This window comes from Cynoglossus semilaevis, chromosome 1, assembly GCF_000523025.1.
Source record: "Cynoglossus semilaevis isolate Cse_v1.0 chromosome 1, Cse_v1.0, whole genome shotgun sequence".
Lineage (NCBI taxonomy): Eukaryota > Metazoa > Chordata > Actinopteri > Pleuronectiformes > Cynoglossidae > Cynoglossus > Cynoglossus semilaevis.
In genome coordinates this window covers 28,265,331-28,280,386 of record NC_024307.1, presented here as the reverse complement: position 1 = coordinate 28,280,386, position 15,056 = coordinate 28,265,331, and the positions used below count along the sequence as shown (strand labels likewise).

Here is a 15,056-nt window from a genome sequence, read left to right as displayed (position 1 = left end):
CACCCGTTCAAAAATTGTGTTGCTGTTGCAACAAACAAAAAGTAAGAAAAAAGTAAGATGTTTTTATTTCACTTAAAAATAACGGTGCACTGATGTGCGAGAACATACAGATGACAACATCACAGTTTAACTGCAGCTAGCAATGAAGACAAGAAGGCTAACGTCGGAATGAACTGCCGTCTGTTGTAGATGTTGAGATCCAGGTGTCGTAGAAAAAAAAGCTTTTGGAATGTTATGTGTTAAGAAGCCTTGACTCACATGATGTAGAAAGGTTTATATAGCTATTGTGTTAACAACAAACAACAAATAAAAATGTGCACGAATCCTTAGAATACTAGCCTACAAGCTAATGTCCCCATTATTAATATCAGTCATTTGACTTTCAGCATTAAATTGCATAAATTGCATGAAATTGCAACATCTTTAGCGTCTACGTCGATATACACTAACAAGTGTTAGTCAAATACAATAGTTGGAGAGTTGAAAAAAAAAGTAGAACTGGTGAAGAAAACTGTCGTCTTGATCACATCAGCACTAAAGAACATCAACTTTTTAAGTAAACGATATAAAAAAAAAATCGTAACCAACACTTGTTTTCAGTCGTACCTGTGACAAAACTGCCTGATAACAGAAACAAAAGCTGCTCAGGTGCTGAGTCGTGTCTCATCAGTGTCCAAGTTCTCATCCCTGTTCAACTGGGTTTGAAGGTTCGTTACGTTAAAGAGTTGTTGTTGTAAAAAAACAAAAAAAAAAAAAAACAGAAGTCAGACGATTCTGTTCAGATACAGAAAAAAAATGATGCTTGACTGAAGAAGCTTGACCAATGAAGAAATGTCCAACTTACTGTCCACTCAAAACACGCAGCATCCAAACTTCCAGCTTAGCAGTCCAACTGGGATGTCCACCTGAGTCACGGTGGTCAAGTGTCCAACTCAGCTATCTTCCACAAATGTTCCACCAGGTCCAGTGTCTATTATCTCATCCACACTTCCAACCAAAACGTCTCACTGAAGCGTCCTACCATTTGAGTGCTCAGTTGTCCAACTTCAATATTTTGGTCCAACTTGTGTCCACATAAAAGATTCCACAGAAGAAGAAAGTCAGATTCAGATGTCCAACAGGGTCCTTCAGCCCAGAAGTCCTCAGTCAGGTTCAGCTGTCCAACTAACTATTCCACTTCAATGTCTCAACATAGACATGTGCAACTGCCATTGTCCAGCGCCAGGACATTTCATGCTAGTATTCTCTCCATCCCACCTGGACGTCCTTCTGAAATGTCTCCTCATGAGACTTTCTATGAAACAACCAGAAGAAACGTCCCATTGAAAGTGTCTACACAGTTGGACAGATGGACAACTGTTTGTAAAAAAAAAAAAAAACATACAGACACACAAAGAGACACAGAAAAACACTGGTGCATTTCTTAGTTTTCCTCATCACAGGAGGGAAATGTAGTTTTTTGGGGCAATTCCACGCTTCCCACCCACAGCTCCCACAATCCACTGCTCATCCACAGATTCCACCTCAGTGATGATGTCACCAACCTACAAGAGCACAAAACACCAAAACAAGAAAATGATATTTTTGGAAAGGTTGAACAACTTAAATGAATTCGTGATGTTAACTTGGTGTGAGGTTCTTCACCATGTTAGATCTAAAGATACTTCTCTTCCAGTGACCCCAGCACCAGCAGACTGAGCATCATTAAATACAGCAGCATAGACCTACACTGTCCAGATAAGACCGCACCTGTCTGAGAACTTTGATTATGAACCACTGATGTTAAGAAATGAATCGTTCGCTATTTTTGCTAAGAGTTAGCTAAACATCCATGCTCAGTGGACATGTAGCTAAGAGTAGAATTAAGCCACACTTCCGTCTCCTCACACAAACCTTCAGAGTTAGCTCGTCCTCGTTTTCTGCCACAAAGTCAAACATCACCTTGGCTTGTTTTACTGCCACCTGCTGGTTTTGCTGCTCTGTGATTGGTTGAGCTGGAAACGGGAAGGAGTTGTGGTCAGATGTGATTGTTACATGACTTCCTCGTGTTGAGGACAGGATTTTCTAGTGATGCCTGTGTGTGTACCATCGTAGTGTTGTGTGAAGGCAGCAGGGTAAAGCCCCTCCCTCCCATTCACTATTCCTCTCCTCCACTCTGCGTTCACATGCTCTGTTACTCTGATCAGCGCCCCCTTGTGAAAGGACAGATCCTCTGCAGTCTGACCAGGGAAGTCAAAGAGAGCCACAGCCCACTCCTCATCCTGGACACGAACACAAACCTTTTAAACATTTCATTATTTGAGGCAGGTTAGGTGTTAGCATTAGCAGATGTTAAGCATTACCACGAAAAAATGAGTCATGTGTGACCCCTAAAAATAGTTTTAGGGAAAAACACTGCATGTGAAAGTGAAGTACTTGTCACTGTGACACAGCACACCACTGCACACAATGAAATGTGACCTCTGCCTTTAACCATCACCTCAGTGAGCAGGCAGCACTTAGCTCAATCCATTGATAACGGAATCGAAAATGAAGTGTTTAGGCAATATTGGCATTTTGGATAACCACAAAAAGTTAATATTGGTCATCTCTAGTAAAAATCACACTCACCTGTGACTTTGAGTCCTCCGTTGTTTCCGTTTCTGTTAAAAAGATTTAAAAATGACTGTCTTTACAAATAATTTGTTCTTTTTTTAAATGACAAAAAAACTGTAATTTTTCCCGCAATGAATATTAAAGGTCAGGTTTGAGGAAGAAAGAAGCAAAAGAAGGGGTTGAAGGTCAGGTTTGAGGAAGAAAGAAGCAGAAATCTGAAGCTCACCAGAATCAGTCGTTCTTGTTTCCACTGCTGACGTCACAGGTTGGGGCAGTGGCTCCGTGACATCAGTGAAGTTGAGAGGGAAGATTCCTGTTTTCCCGTGGATCTGGCCCCGACCCCACTCTGTCCCCATCAGTTCCAGGAGGGAGATGATATCACCCTGTGAGAAGGTCAGCTCGTCTTCCTCCTCACCCTCATAGTCGAACAATGCCACGCAACGTGGGCCGCTGACAGGAGCATCTTGTTCCTTGTGCTGTGGCTGCTGTACAGGCAGGATGGACTGAAGAGAAGAAAAACAGGAAACAAGCATCGATGGTTTTATGATCAGGAAAAGAAGAGATTCTGGTCGGTAAAGAAAAATCATTGCAATTCTTTTCCCCCTAATTCAATATCCGGTAAAGAAAAATCAGAGCACTGCAATTCTTTTCCCCCTAATTCAATATCGATTCCACTGTGTCGTTTCAAGCCCCTTGTGTTGAAGGACAGCATAAGTTGAGTGGAGAACAGTGTCCCCTGCTGTCGGACAGAGGCACCTACAGAGTCACTCGGTGCAGTGGAGAGGAGCTTGGTTGCTACGGTGTTGGTTGGCAGTGAACTGGTCCTGCAGTGAGCGGTGTGTGGGTAGTTAGGATCATTTATATTGTGCCCCATAGGCACGATGGGTAACAGCTGCCTGTCGCTGCGTTAATGGGTTTGAAAAATCCTTAAAAAGTAACAGAACCAGTTGAACGGGTTATTATGTTGTGAATGTTTCAAATGAAAATCAATAGAAACACTGTTGTATAAACTTGTATAACATTTGTATAACACTGTACAAGGAGTCTGCAACGAGGGCTGTTCAGGTTCCATCAGAAATGTGAGAATCTGATCTGATTATGAAACAAAGTGTTTGGACCAGGGCTGTTTTGATGGGATTTAAAAAACAGAGAATTTAATGAACAGGGAAAGGGAAGGGTATGTCAATGTTAACAAATAGCAATACAAAACCTTGTTTCCACAGTTTGAGACCCTTAAAAAAAGCTTACAACTTACATTCCAGTGCAAATGTTTAAATTAAGGTCAAAACTGATTCATCTATTTTGGGTTCATATATTTGAATATCCCCAGAGGAGTCAGTGCCTCTCCACACGTCACTGGAATTAAGGAAGGACAGGTAATCACTTCTACCTTACATTACTCATGATTTCAGTGCTGTATGGCAGGAAAGTATCAAAACACACACTGGTACCAGTATGTTAGGTAATGTGACAACACTACACTCGAGTTGATACAAAAATAGTACCTGTGTCTCTGACAGACTCAGTTCTTCCAGGTTGGGTTTGGACTCGGGCTCTGGCTGAATGTCCATGTCCAGGAGACACTGTGATGTACTGATGACTAAACCAACTGGAGGCTGAGGCTCTGATGGCACTGGTGGTGGTGGTGGTGGTGGTGGAGGACTGGGGTTGTCCAGGACAATCAGGACTTCCTGTTTCTGTGGTAGAATTTAGAGAAATAAAAAGTCAGACCTGTAAAAAGACTGATTTAATAAAAACCTCAAGTTCTTTGAGTTTCCGCACCATGCAGCTCTTGTAGAGAGGATGTCCAGGTTTGGGTCGTGGAGGCAGAGGAGGTCCTTTCTTAAGCTGCCTCTGGGCCTGCTTCTGATTGGCTGCTTCTGAAGGAGGAGGTGGACCCTGAGCAGGGTAACCCTGACTGGCTGGTGACATGTTGGGAGCAGGGCTGGAGTGAGGAGAAGAGGTGACGGCAGGAGGAGGAGGACGCTCAGGAATGGCCTTGATTGGTGGAGGACGGAGGGGGAGGAGCTTCACACTTGAGGGGCTTAAATAAAACAGACCTCAACTTAATTCATGGCTGTGGATTCATTTATCCAAAGAAAACTGGGAGAGTGACATCCATCAAAGAGTGTTGGAGGATGGCAAAAAAATATGTCTCCAAACATATATGTAACAACATACAGTGTATGTAATAAATGTATGTAATATGTTATCATCACCAAAATGTTACAACGTTAGAAATAAAACAAAAAAACCGCAGTGTTGTCTCCCTCTTGTGGCAGCACATATTAAATCGCAGAGCTCTAGAAAATACAATTTAGGATTGGTTCAGTTTCACTAAGGACCACAGACTTTCTCACCGATGAGGAAGAGGAGGATCTGAGGAGTTTGTGTCAGCACCATTGAAACTCTCTGCTTTTGTCAGGGAGGTGGTGTTTCTCCTCAGAGCTGGAGCTGGAGGTTTGACCGGAGCCACAGCAGCAGCTGATCCTGGTGGTCTGGAGGCCACAGCTGCAGGTTTGTCTGAAGTTGAATCCAGATTTGGAGCTGGGGGGGAAGAGGAAACAGAACTCAGAAATCACCAAAAAAAAACTTTTTTTTTTAAAATCAAGAACATAAAAAAAAGTGTAAAAACTAAACTCCATATTTAAAAGTATATAAACTCTTATTTCACCACTGGTATATTGCCTACCCCAGCATTAATGACCCACTGCTGTGACCAGCTAAATGATGGCATTGTAAAGATAAAAAAAAAAACTTCTAATTTAACATTGTTCACACACACACACACACAAACAGTAGGATTTTTTTCTCTCACACAATCACAGCGCTTGTTTAACACAATGATGGTGTTGCATAATATAAGCCCCCTTTTCACTGCTGTTCACTCACACACATACACACAAAGGCACACGTGTATTTTTTCCTATATATTTTTGCATTGCATTTGCATATTTTTGCCTCATCAGTGAAAGGATTTGATTCTTTTATTTTTAAAACCCTCTTTCATATGATGGAGCTAAGTTTTCAAACACACACTGAGTCAGACACACTTACCACTTGCTCTCCGTGCTGGGGTCACAGTTGACGGTTTGGTCGGGACGTCTGGACGAACACTTTCTTTCACTGAAACTAAAAGGGCAAAACAATATGTCCCAGCATGCAGTATTACAGTTGTACATCTATGATACTGCATATAAAGAATGTGTTGTAAATGCTGTTAGACAGAGCTCTGCTACAGAAAACTGAGGTTTCTCTATAACCCCCCCCCACCCCCACACCCGTCCACAAGTCCATGGAGAAAATCAGTGATTTCTAATTCTGATATTGAAACGGTTAGACCCAGTTTTTGAAAAGTGTGTCTAACCGTTAAACAAAAGTGTGAACATGTTTCAAAGATATTTATCCTGTCAGAGTTGCTGGAAACTAACCAGTTTCTTGCGTGTCAGTGACTGAAGACTCTGTCTTCAAGGGACTGATGCCGACCTCCACTGAAGGTCTGGGAGGAAGAGTTGGTGTGTTCTGCCTGGAGCTCTTTTCCTGTTGTGGTGCCACCGTGATGCCCCTCGGTGCCACTGCTGGTCTTGGTGGAGGTTTAGGGCTGGTGGAGGACGGACAGAGTTTAGGTGGTGGAGGTCTCGGAGCAGGAACAGGGGCAGAAACAGTAGGTGGCAGGGTTTCTACAGCAAGCTGAGGTTTGGGCGCAATAGAAGGTTTTTCCATAGTTCTGATTGGTGCTGTAACTGTGTCGACCGAGTCGACTGCTGTATCTGTCAAACTTCCATCTTCACATAATACTTTGGTTGATTGTTTGGGAGCTTGGGCAAAGGTTTTTGGTTTAGGAGCAACTACTGGTGGCGCAGACTTTGCTGGTTGGAGACGAGGGCGTGGTCGAGGTTCAGGTTGCTTTGTAACATTTTTTTCACTGGCTATGTCACTGTTGCTCCCATCATCTGCCCCCTTCTGTTGCTCAAAGGCTTGAATCCTGGCCTTGAGAGCGGCCATGTCGCCCTCCTCCTCCTCTTCCTCGTCTTCTTCCTCCTCGCTCTCTGATTGGCTGCTGTCCCTGCGATGCTCAGGAAACCCCCAGTCGTCAGCACTGAAGGCGTCCAGCAGCTCCTGCAGGTACTTCCCCTGACAGATTTGCTGGTTAGCTGCGTTAGCTTCTGCACGGGCAGCTAACGTGGCCAAACTGTCCTCACGGAGCTTCACCAGAGTTTGAACTTTGACCTCTTTCTTGCTGCTATTTTGGGAGAGTTTAGAGCGAGGCTGTGGTCTGGGGCATACTAACTGGGCAGGGGGCGGAGTCACAGAGTCAACAAACACAACGTTTGTCTCCAACACATCTTCCAAACTCAGGGAGGTGGATGTTGATTGGTTGGTGATGTCATCAACCTGACTGGAAGAGGTGGGATTAGGAAAAGGAGGTCTTGGGGGTCTCACTGGTCTCCTCGTAACCACATGCACTTCAGGGTCAGGAACAGATCCTGGCTCAGTCTGTGTGGCAATGGTGGTCGTGAAATTGGAACAGGAGGGGAAAGAGGAAGGTGGTGGCGGGAGAACCTGCTCTTGTGTCTTTTCTCGGATCACCTCCTCATAGGACGGAGGAGGCTGGTAGGAGACAAAAAAGGAAAAAAGGGCTGTAAATTGTACAACTAAGACCTACAGAATCGAGCCATAACAGACTGGAACTTTCCATCCATTTTTTTTTCACCACACAAAAGTCCAGAACAAAATTAGCGATGTTTTTACTACAGTCCACTACTGCCTCCAGTGGTCATTCTGTGTCATTCATTCAGTACAGTCAGAAAATAACACACTACAACTTAGTGAGCTAAAGCTCTCATTTTCTTTATGGAATTTTGTGCACAGGCTTGAGTTTCTCAAAAACACCTGCAGTGCCCACCACCTGCACTATTAAATCCAACATCCATTTAGTTCAGTATCAGTATCACCTGTAGGGCTGCCGGGATGGTAGGACCCCAGATCTGTGCAGCAGGAGGAGGTGGGGGTGGGAAGTCTCCTACTACTCCCCCAGGGGGTCCTGGGAACCAGGAAGTGGAGGTCAGAGGTTCTGCAGACAGGATGGTGATCTGTGGTCGCCTGGCAACAGGAAGACAACATAAGAGGTAAGAAAGACAGAGAAAGAGAACCATGTCTGCTGCCCCCTGTCTGTGAACAGAGTCACTGCAGAAACATAAGACAGACATATATAAATATTACAAATTAATCTAAATGCCATATATGGAGTCATAGGAAATGACAACATATCTCCCATCTGTGAACTTCAGAGAGTTTATTAGAGTTTATAAATGTTTCTGAGGAGTAGGTGTGGAGCAGGACGGAGCAGAAGAACGTTTACTGTAAACACCAGAGGTCAGTGCTGTTGACTTTAGTGACTATAGTGGTCTAATTCATTAGACACTCTGCTCCTCCATGAGCTTATACAGAAAACATATTCAGCAGCTGCTCACAGTCTGTAATGCATGAGAGTTAGATGATGTCACCAACTCAAAGAAGAAGAGAAAAAAACAGAAGGTCTACAAAAAACACATCAGCCCTTTCTAAAAAAAAAGTTTATATAAACATCAAGAATAAAATTAGAGCATGACGGGAAAGTTCAATGAGACTTAGGTCTGGACCAGTTCAGGCCGGTCACTAACAGTCACTCTGGACCAACAAGAATCCAGAACTGATGCAGACTTTGAAGGATGTTTCACTTCTGATTAATTGTTTTTTAAAACCTTCCCTTTGGTTCCTTTCACTTTTATCAAACTCCATGTACTGGATTATCTAAAACATATATAACATAACGCTCTCAGCTCTGTGGGGTCAGTGTTCTATGGGTTCTATGTTCTCTGATCACCATGTCTTGGCATGGCGTGTACATCTCCTAAATTTAAATAATTACGTGGAAAAGAAAAAGTTGAGGAAAAGAAAATAACTTCAGTCCATGGTCTCACCTCCTATCTCTGTCTCTGTCTCTGTCTCTGGATGTCTCAGAGACAGATGAGGACCTGTTGGAGGCTGAAAGATAAGAAAGAGCAGCGTTGACCCTGATGGAACTGGTTGGAACTTTTTGAAGTCTTTCACATGATCATTCATTAAGTTATTAATTCAGATTGCAAAATTCCATATGTGACTCTCTCTCTCAAAATGCATTAATCAATTTCCGCCAAAATAACTTCTGACTGACTTACATCAGACTGAAATCACAACTATTTTCTCTACTGCAGCAAAGGAAAGAAAACATAAAAACAGAAGGTGACTCACTTCTCCTGAAGGCAGCTCTGATGGAGGAAAGTGGACCCTGGCTGAGGAGAAATAGGAGGAGACGGTGAGTCACTGCATTTCACCTCCCACTTTTGCACCTTCTCTCTCTTGCCCTCTTTGACTTTTCAGTGACAAAAACAGACTCACTCACAAACACAACGTCCAGCAAGTCAGACAGAGATCAATGTGATAAAGGAAAAAGGTCAAGGGTCAACATGGTAACAGTCCAAAGTGCTACTCTTACTAAACATGAACCTCTGGTTTATGAAGAAAACAGTTTCATGATTGAGGTTTAGCACTGGTTTTAGTGAAAATACCACAGGAAAACACACATGGTTCCTGGTGTAGAAAGACACACTGTTCTCTGAGCTTCCTCCAGGACCTGAAGCTGACTCTTGTAATCAAACCCTACTGATTCCTGTAACGGTTTTTAGTTACTGGTCATTGTTCCTGCAGCAGAAATGCACAGAGGTCCCTGTACTTTTCACAGATCTTTATACTGTTTCCATTTCCAAGCTGAATGCAGAAAATACTATTTTCTGCATTGTCAACATGTTGTTTCTGGTACTGTTTCTGGTACTGTTGTTCAAGGTGTCGAGTCTTTTGGTTTGACAAATATTTTTGTCCAAATAAAAATAAAAAAATATTTTAAATCTGCTGAAGAAAATGAACACCTTGAACCAGGAAAAGTTCCTGGTTCAAGGTGTTTCCCAGATATCGGCACTGTTCTGGAACTTTAGCCATGACGAAGATTTAACAATAATAATAAATGAATGAATTAAATGAATTAAAAATAACATCCAAACTCATGAACCCCTCTCAGAGAACAAAGACAAGACAAGACAAAAAACTCATCACTCACTTTCTGCTTATTTTCTGCTTATTTTTTCGTTTTTGTTTTATGTTTGTCATTACTTTTATCAGACAAGTTTGACCACATTTTCTGCTCCATGTCTCTTCTCTGTCTGTTTTACCACACAGCTGTAAACTGACCAACACTGAGGCTCAACATGACTCAACTATTCTAACTCGCTGATGGAAAAACACAACTCCTCTCCTCCTCCTACCCCTCCTCCCTCTCTTCCTCCTCCTTCTCTGCCAGCTGGACAAAAGCAGCAAAACTGACATGCGATGTTCAGTTTCTGTATGGAATTCCCCACGAGAGACGAGTTTAGTTCAGGTGTTAAAACACCACAGTGTTACATTCTTTTCAGTGATATGCAGATGTTAAAAAGAGACATAATGTCAACAATGTTTGTTTGATCACCACCTACAAGCATTTGCTTTAAATAGTCCATTCACAGTTTTGATCACCACCTACAGGCATTTGCTTTAAATAGTCCATTCACAGCTTACAGCTCTGTCAGCAGTTAAACCTGTTCTGAAATAACAACAACTGAAAATAACTTTAGAAAAGAGAGCCATGGAAAGGAAAACATCAGTTCACTGTTTTTAATCATTTTGTCTGTTTTTGTTTGTTTTTTTAAACTGGGGCTTAACCTCCCAAACACACGCACACTACACTGTGTGTGTTGTTTTTTAAGATCTTTTTCAAATGTATTAAAACTGTTTGGAGAAACGGGTTTTAATGACAAAAACATTCTCATGTCTCACCAGACCAGAGCCTGCTGAAACACTAACTGAGATCCTAAAAAAAGTGTTCGTGAACAGTTTGAAAAGTCACTATTAAAACTAACTGGGTGGTGTTTTGGTGCTGACGAATAAAACCTGTTAATCTAACCTTTGGAAAGGGTCTGGTTGTGTTTTTGTGCCGACAAACAGGAACTTTAGACTCTTACTTTGAAAACTGCTTTAGAATGGAGGTGTGCTTTTTGTGATGATGTATTTTTGCCTGGAAAGACTGAAGCAGACTTTTATGTTGAGATCTGCCCCACTGTGGTGATAGACCAATACTGACCTTTAATTTGAAAACTATTTTGTCTTTGAGGACTAAAGGTAGGCCTTTATTTGGTGTCAAAAATAATGAAAACGTGTTTACTTTTCAATCTGTAATCTGAAGTTTAGGGCTAACAAAGTAATATAGAATTTTAGTACAAAGCACAATTTTATTTCTGAATGTCAAAAGTCAGACTTTATTTTGGAAACCCTCAAGTTCAGTGTGGACCAACAAACTGATTGAAATGTAGAATAGAATGGATATATGAGTGAGTATAAACACAAAGCTCATTGAAAAAACTTTTGACTAATTTTTTTACCATACTTTTTTATATATGTATTATTGATTTCGTAAAACTTTTGACTAATTTTTTTACTAAACTTTTGTTTTTTATATATGTATTATTGATTTCGTGAAGTTATTACAAATTACAAAGTTGAAGTGCAGAGGTGCTGAAATAAAAATGACTTTTGTTTGTACATTTTTTGGACAATTATAAAGTGAGACATTTATTTTGAAACCCTCATATGATGGGTGTTTTTACAGATAGAGTAAGATAAATCCCCCCGAAAAAACCAACATCTTACCTGAGACGATGTTCAGGTTTCCGTCTGTTAGGGCGACCTGCAGACAGAAGAAAGTCATTTTAGTTATTTTGACAACTGTTAGTTCATCTGTCTCATCTGTCATTTATCTGTACACTAACTTCCAAATCAAAGATAAAACCCCTGCGTCAACACTTTCTGGAAACATTTAAACATTTGTCAGACCGTAACAACATTGAAATTTAAGAAATCTCAAGGATTTTTAGAACCACTGTGACGCCCAACTTTCTGCCTCTACGTTTTCTCCTAACATCCTTTTTACCCACCTTCTTTCCTCTCCTTGTCCTTAAATCTCAGTTGGAAAAAGAACTTAAATGCCTGAGGAGTCAACTCAAAATCTGACTAAAGTTGATGCTTCTTTTCTTTGTTGAAAAAAAAAAAACTACAAACATTTCCTTCATTTTCCAGAAGAGAAAACTTATTTTCCTCTGCTCCTCTTCTGCTCTCCTTCAATGGACGTCAGCAGGACCCTCCCTTTTGTTTCTGATTGGTTGTCAGCGCATGTGATGTGAGTGCTGTGATTGGCTGCAGTGTGGATACTGCTGAAAAATAATGGGAGGGTGTTTTTTTAACATTTCCAGATGTTTCTTTTTTCTTTTTAATCCCTGCACGACAGAGATGCGAGAAAAAACACTGACGAAGCACAAAATACACCGACCAACATCTACAGGGTGCAAGAGCTCACTGACGACTGAAGACTACAGATGTGTGGGAACCGTGTGTGCTCCCAGTACTGTTCTTTGTTCCTGGTACTGTTTATAGTTCTTGGACGTTCTAAGGATGTTTTGGTAGTTTTGGTAGGTAGGTAGTTAGAAGTTAGTAGGTAGAAGGTATTTTGGGAAGGAATGCAAAACAAGTGTCTATGTTTCCATGGTGCCTTTAGTCAAAGTTATTATTATTTTTTACCATCAAAACATATTCCTGGTTAATTACGGTGAGGAAACTTTGCAATTCTTGCAATTCTTGGCACACATTTAATTCCCAGGTACTCTCTGTAGTACTACTACTACTTTTACAGTAGGCACCTAAATTGTTCCTGTTACATATACTTGTCCATGCAGTAGATATAGTACCTGGTAGTGCCTCTAGGGGGCAGTGATGCAGTTTGAGGACACTGTCAGACACTCAGTGACCTTTTCATCTCTTTTCTTTGGTGGTCATTTTTGAGCAAAGAACTTTTTTTTTTTTTTTTGCAGTGTGATGTGACTGTGAACTGCTTACAACCGTACATTCACAACAAGAACAGTTTGAACCAGAGCTGAGGCTTCAGTCTGCAGGAACTAATGAAGCTCAGACGCCCAAATAAATCAGTCACAGATTGTCATTAATTCAGTTTAGGAGCAGGAACTATGCTGCAGGGTCCCACACAAAGATTTTGTTTTCAAACAGTAACAGAGACTGATATCACAGACAGTTTCTGGAACTTTCTCTGCTTCCACGGAGAAGAAACTTTCCACTAGTTCCTGTAAATGAAATGTTCCTGGTACAAAGTCCTTCAATGAAGATTGAATGTTTACTGATTTCTGCAGAGATACACTTTATTTACATTTGAAATGTTTTTTCCCTCAACTTTTTGGGAAACTAATTCTATCTGTTTCATTTAAACGTTTGCGTGCAGACACACCCCCCCCCCCGGTTTCTAACTGTCTTTTTAAATACATGTTATTGTCTGTTTGTTCCGTTGTGTCGTCACTTTTCTAAAGATGTAACCAGTTATTGAGGTGACGATGTCACTTCATACGCCTGTGTGAAATTATATCCCTGTTTCCCCACAGTCTCACCACACGGTGTGTGTGTGTGTGTGAGAGATAGAGAGAGAAAGGGAGATAGAGAGAGAAAGAGGGAGATAGAGAGAGAAAGGGAGATTGAGAGAGAGAGAATGAGAGAGAGAGAGAGAGAACTTTGACCCAAATCATGTCATATTTGCATGTCCATACAAGAATTTATGGTTGTGGGTTTAGGGAGGTTACACCCATATTCTCTCTCTCTCTCTCACACACACACACACACACACACACACACACACACAGCAGACAGCACACCGAGCAGTCAAACAAAAGAAAATTGGTCCTTTAAAGACACAATACATATATTGTTTAAGTTAGTTTATACGTATTTTTATTATTATGAATATTATTATAGTATTTTCTAAATTGAATTAAACCACAACACCTAAACCTTGAGCCCATAGATCATAGAGGAAAATGTGGATTTAAACTCACTGAGACACAGGATCTTTTGTGTCTGTTTGATGAGGGCTGTACCAACAAGTGTGGAGCGTGCTGTGGTGTAAAATTTCTAATTTTTTTTCCCCACTATTTGTTTATGTACTTGAAATGTGGCATTCGTTAAGTCGAGCTGCGGTCTAATATAGTTTTGCTGTAGTCTCAATAACTTCTCTTATCTCACGGTTAAACTGCAGCACTTTGTTAAGGTTAATAAAACGTGATACGTTATATTCAAAAGTCCATAGAGGAAATTAGCGATTGTAGCTCTCAGAGAGTTCAGAGCTACTGACTGACTGTTGTGTGAACAACAATGAAATATGATGTTCATGTGACACATACTTCCAGTGCATTGTGATTAGTCATTAGAACATATCTATCTAGTCAAACTTTTAAAATAACAATATGGCGGCCCAAAAACTTATTTCCACCAGACACATTTGGTCCGCAACCCAGGATTTGTTGAAGAATTCAATACTGTAGATAAGGATCGAGTTTTCGATAATAATTGTGATAATTAACTAATGACAGCTTATTATTTCAGATCGTAACGACGAAGAAAATCGTTATAAGGTGATTAAATTGAAATTCGTCGAATTTGTTGGCTTAGTGTTCCTTTTTACCTCCAGAGTTGCTGGACTGTCGTCGGACCACTTGTTCCCGGTTTTCCCTGAGGCTTTCCTCCTCTTCTTCAGACCGAGCCTCGGCCATATCTTCTGGTTCCTTTTCTGGTTCTTCCCTGTGTCACCTTTTGTGTCTGTTTAAACCGTATTTAAAACCCGGCTCAAACTCTGCTTCCCCTCCTGTTGTCTCGTCTCCAACGTCCCCCAGCACCACAACAACAACATTAACATTAGCTCCCAAACCCGGGACAAGTTCGCCCGAACGCCGTCAGTTTCGCATGCCGAAGTGAAGACCCGTGCCACAAACGCTGTTCGGCTACATTTTCGACAGCGACTGAACCGTCCCAGTCAGTTAAAGTCCAAGTTTTTGTTAAATAAGCCGGAGGACTGCGCAGAGTTTCGGTCAAACAGTGTGTGTGTAGCTGTGGCGGCGGCGCGAGGTCTTCACACAGCTGCACGCGCTTTGGCCCAGTGACGTCACGAACAAAAAAAAATAACAAAATAAATATTTTTAAAGGGAGAACAAACGAGTTTATCTCTGTTATTTTCACTCAATTTGAGTATGCTTTACTATATTGCCGCTATGCTAACAACTTCAGGCTAACCGTGGTCTTGTTTAACCAATTTTTATGAGAGCTGTTAGCTATTTCTGAACAGCTTGACATGTACTTGACATGTACTGTTCGGTCCACTGTAGGTATAACGTTTGGCCGAAACCTAGACATTCAAATAGATAAAGGAAGAACACTTTACTATATGTGCACAAAAAGCAAAAGTAAACAAAATAAAGATGTAAATTCCATACCAAAAAAAAAAAAAAAAATATTAACAAAATAAA

The 15,056-nt window shown here is 41.2% G+C and overlaps 1 protein-coding gene across 2 annotated transcripts; it reads right to left on the bottom strand.

Annotated features, from left to right (window-relative positions):
- Positions 1-49: 49 nt before the first annotated feature.
- LOC103389155 (SH3 domain-containing protein 19-like) lies at positions 50-14,877 on the bottom strand. Of its 2 annotated transcripts, XM_008324457.3 has the most exons (15): positions 14,219-14,846; positions 11,353-11,389; positions 8,869-8,909; positions 8,559-8,622; positions 7,551-7,698; positions 6,027-7,206; positions 5,653-5,727; positions 4,956-5,142; positions 4,378-4,639; positions 4,101-4,292; positions 2,822-3,098; positions 2,611-2,642; positions 2,087-2,261; positions 1,894-1,994; positions 50-1,544 (listed from the first exon to the last, which is right to left on the bottom strand). In XM_008324457.3, exons 1-15 carry the CDS (start codon positions 14,304-14,306, stop codon positions 1,437-1,439), a joined length of 2,967 nt encoding a protein of 988 aa, XP_008322679.1. In that variant the 5' UTR covers positions 14,307-14,846; the 3' UTR covers positions 50-1,436. The 2 variants fall into 2 exon arrangements, with proteins under 2 accessions (XP_008322679.1, XP_016892893.1); XM_017037404.2 differs by lacking the exons at positions 1,894-1,994; positions 2,087-2,261 and having other exon boundaries at positions 14,219-14,877.
- Between the last annotated feature and the right edge of the window lie 179 nt (positions 14,878-15,056).

Excerpts from the sequence above, each read along its gene's own strand:
- LOC103389155 (XM_008324457.3), bottom strand. The coding sequence starts at position 14,306 with ATGGCCGAGGCTCGGTCTGAAGAAGAGGAGGAAAGCCTCAGGGAAAAC. Across the intron at positions 8,910-11,352 it reads AAACCTGAACATCGTCTCAG|CCAGGGTCCACTTTCCTCCA; the intron begins GTAAGATGTTGG and ends ATTTCTCCTCAG. Across the intron at positions 3,099-4,100 it reads TGAGTCTGTCAGAGACACAG|TCCATCCTGCCTGTACAGCA; the intron begins GTACTATTTTTG and ends TCTTCTCTTCAG.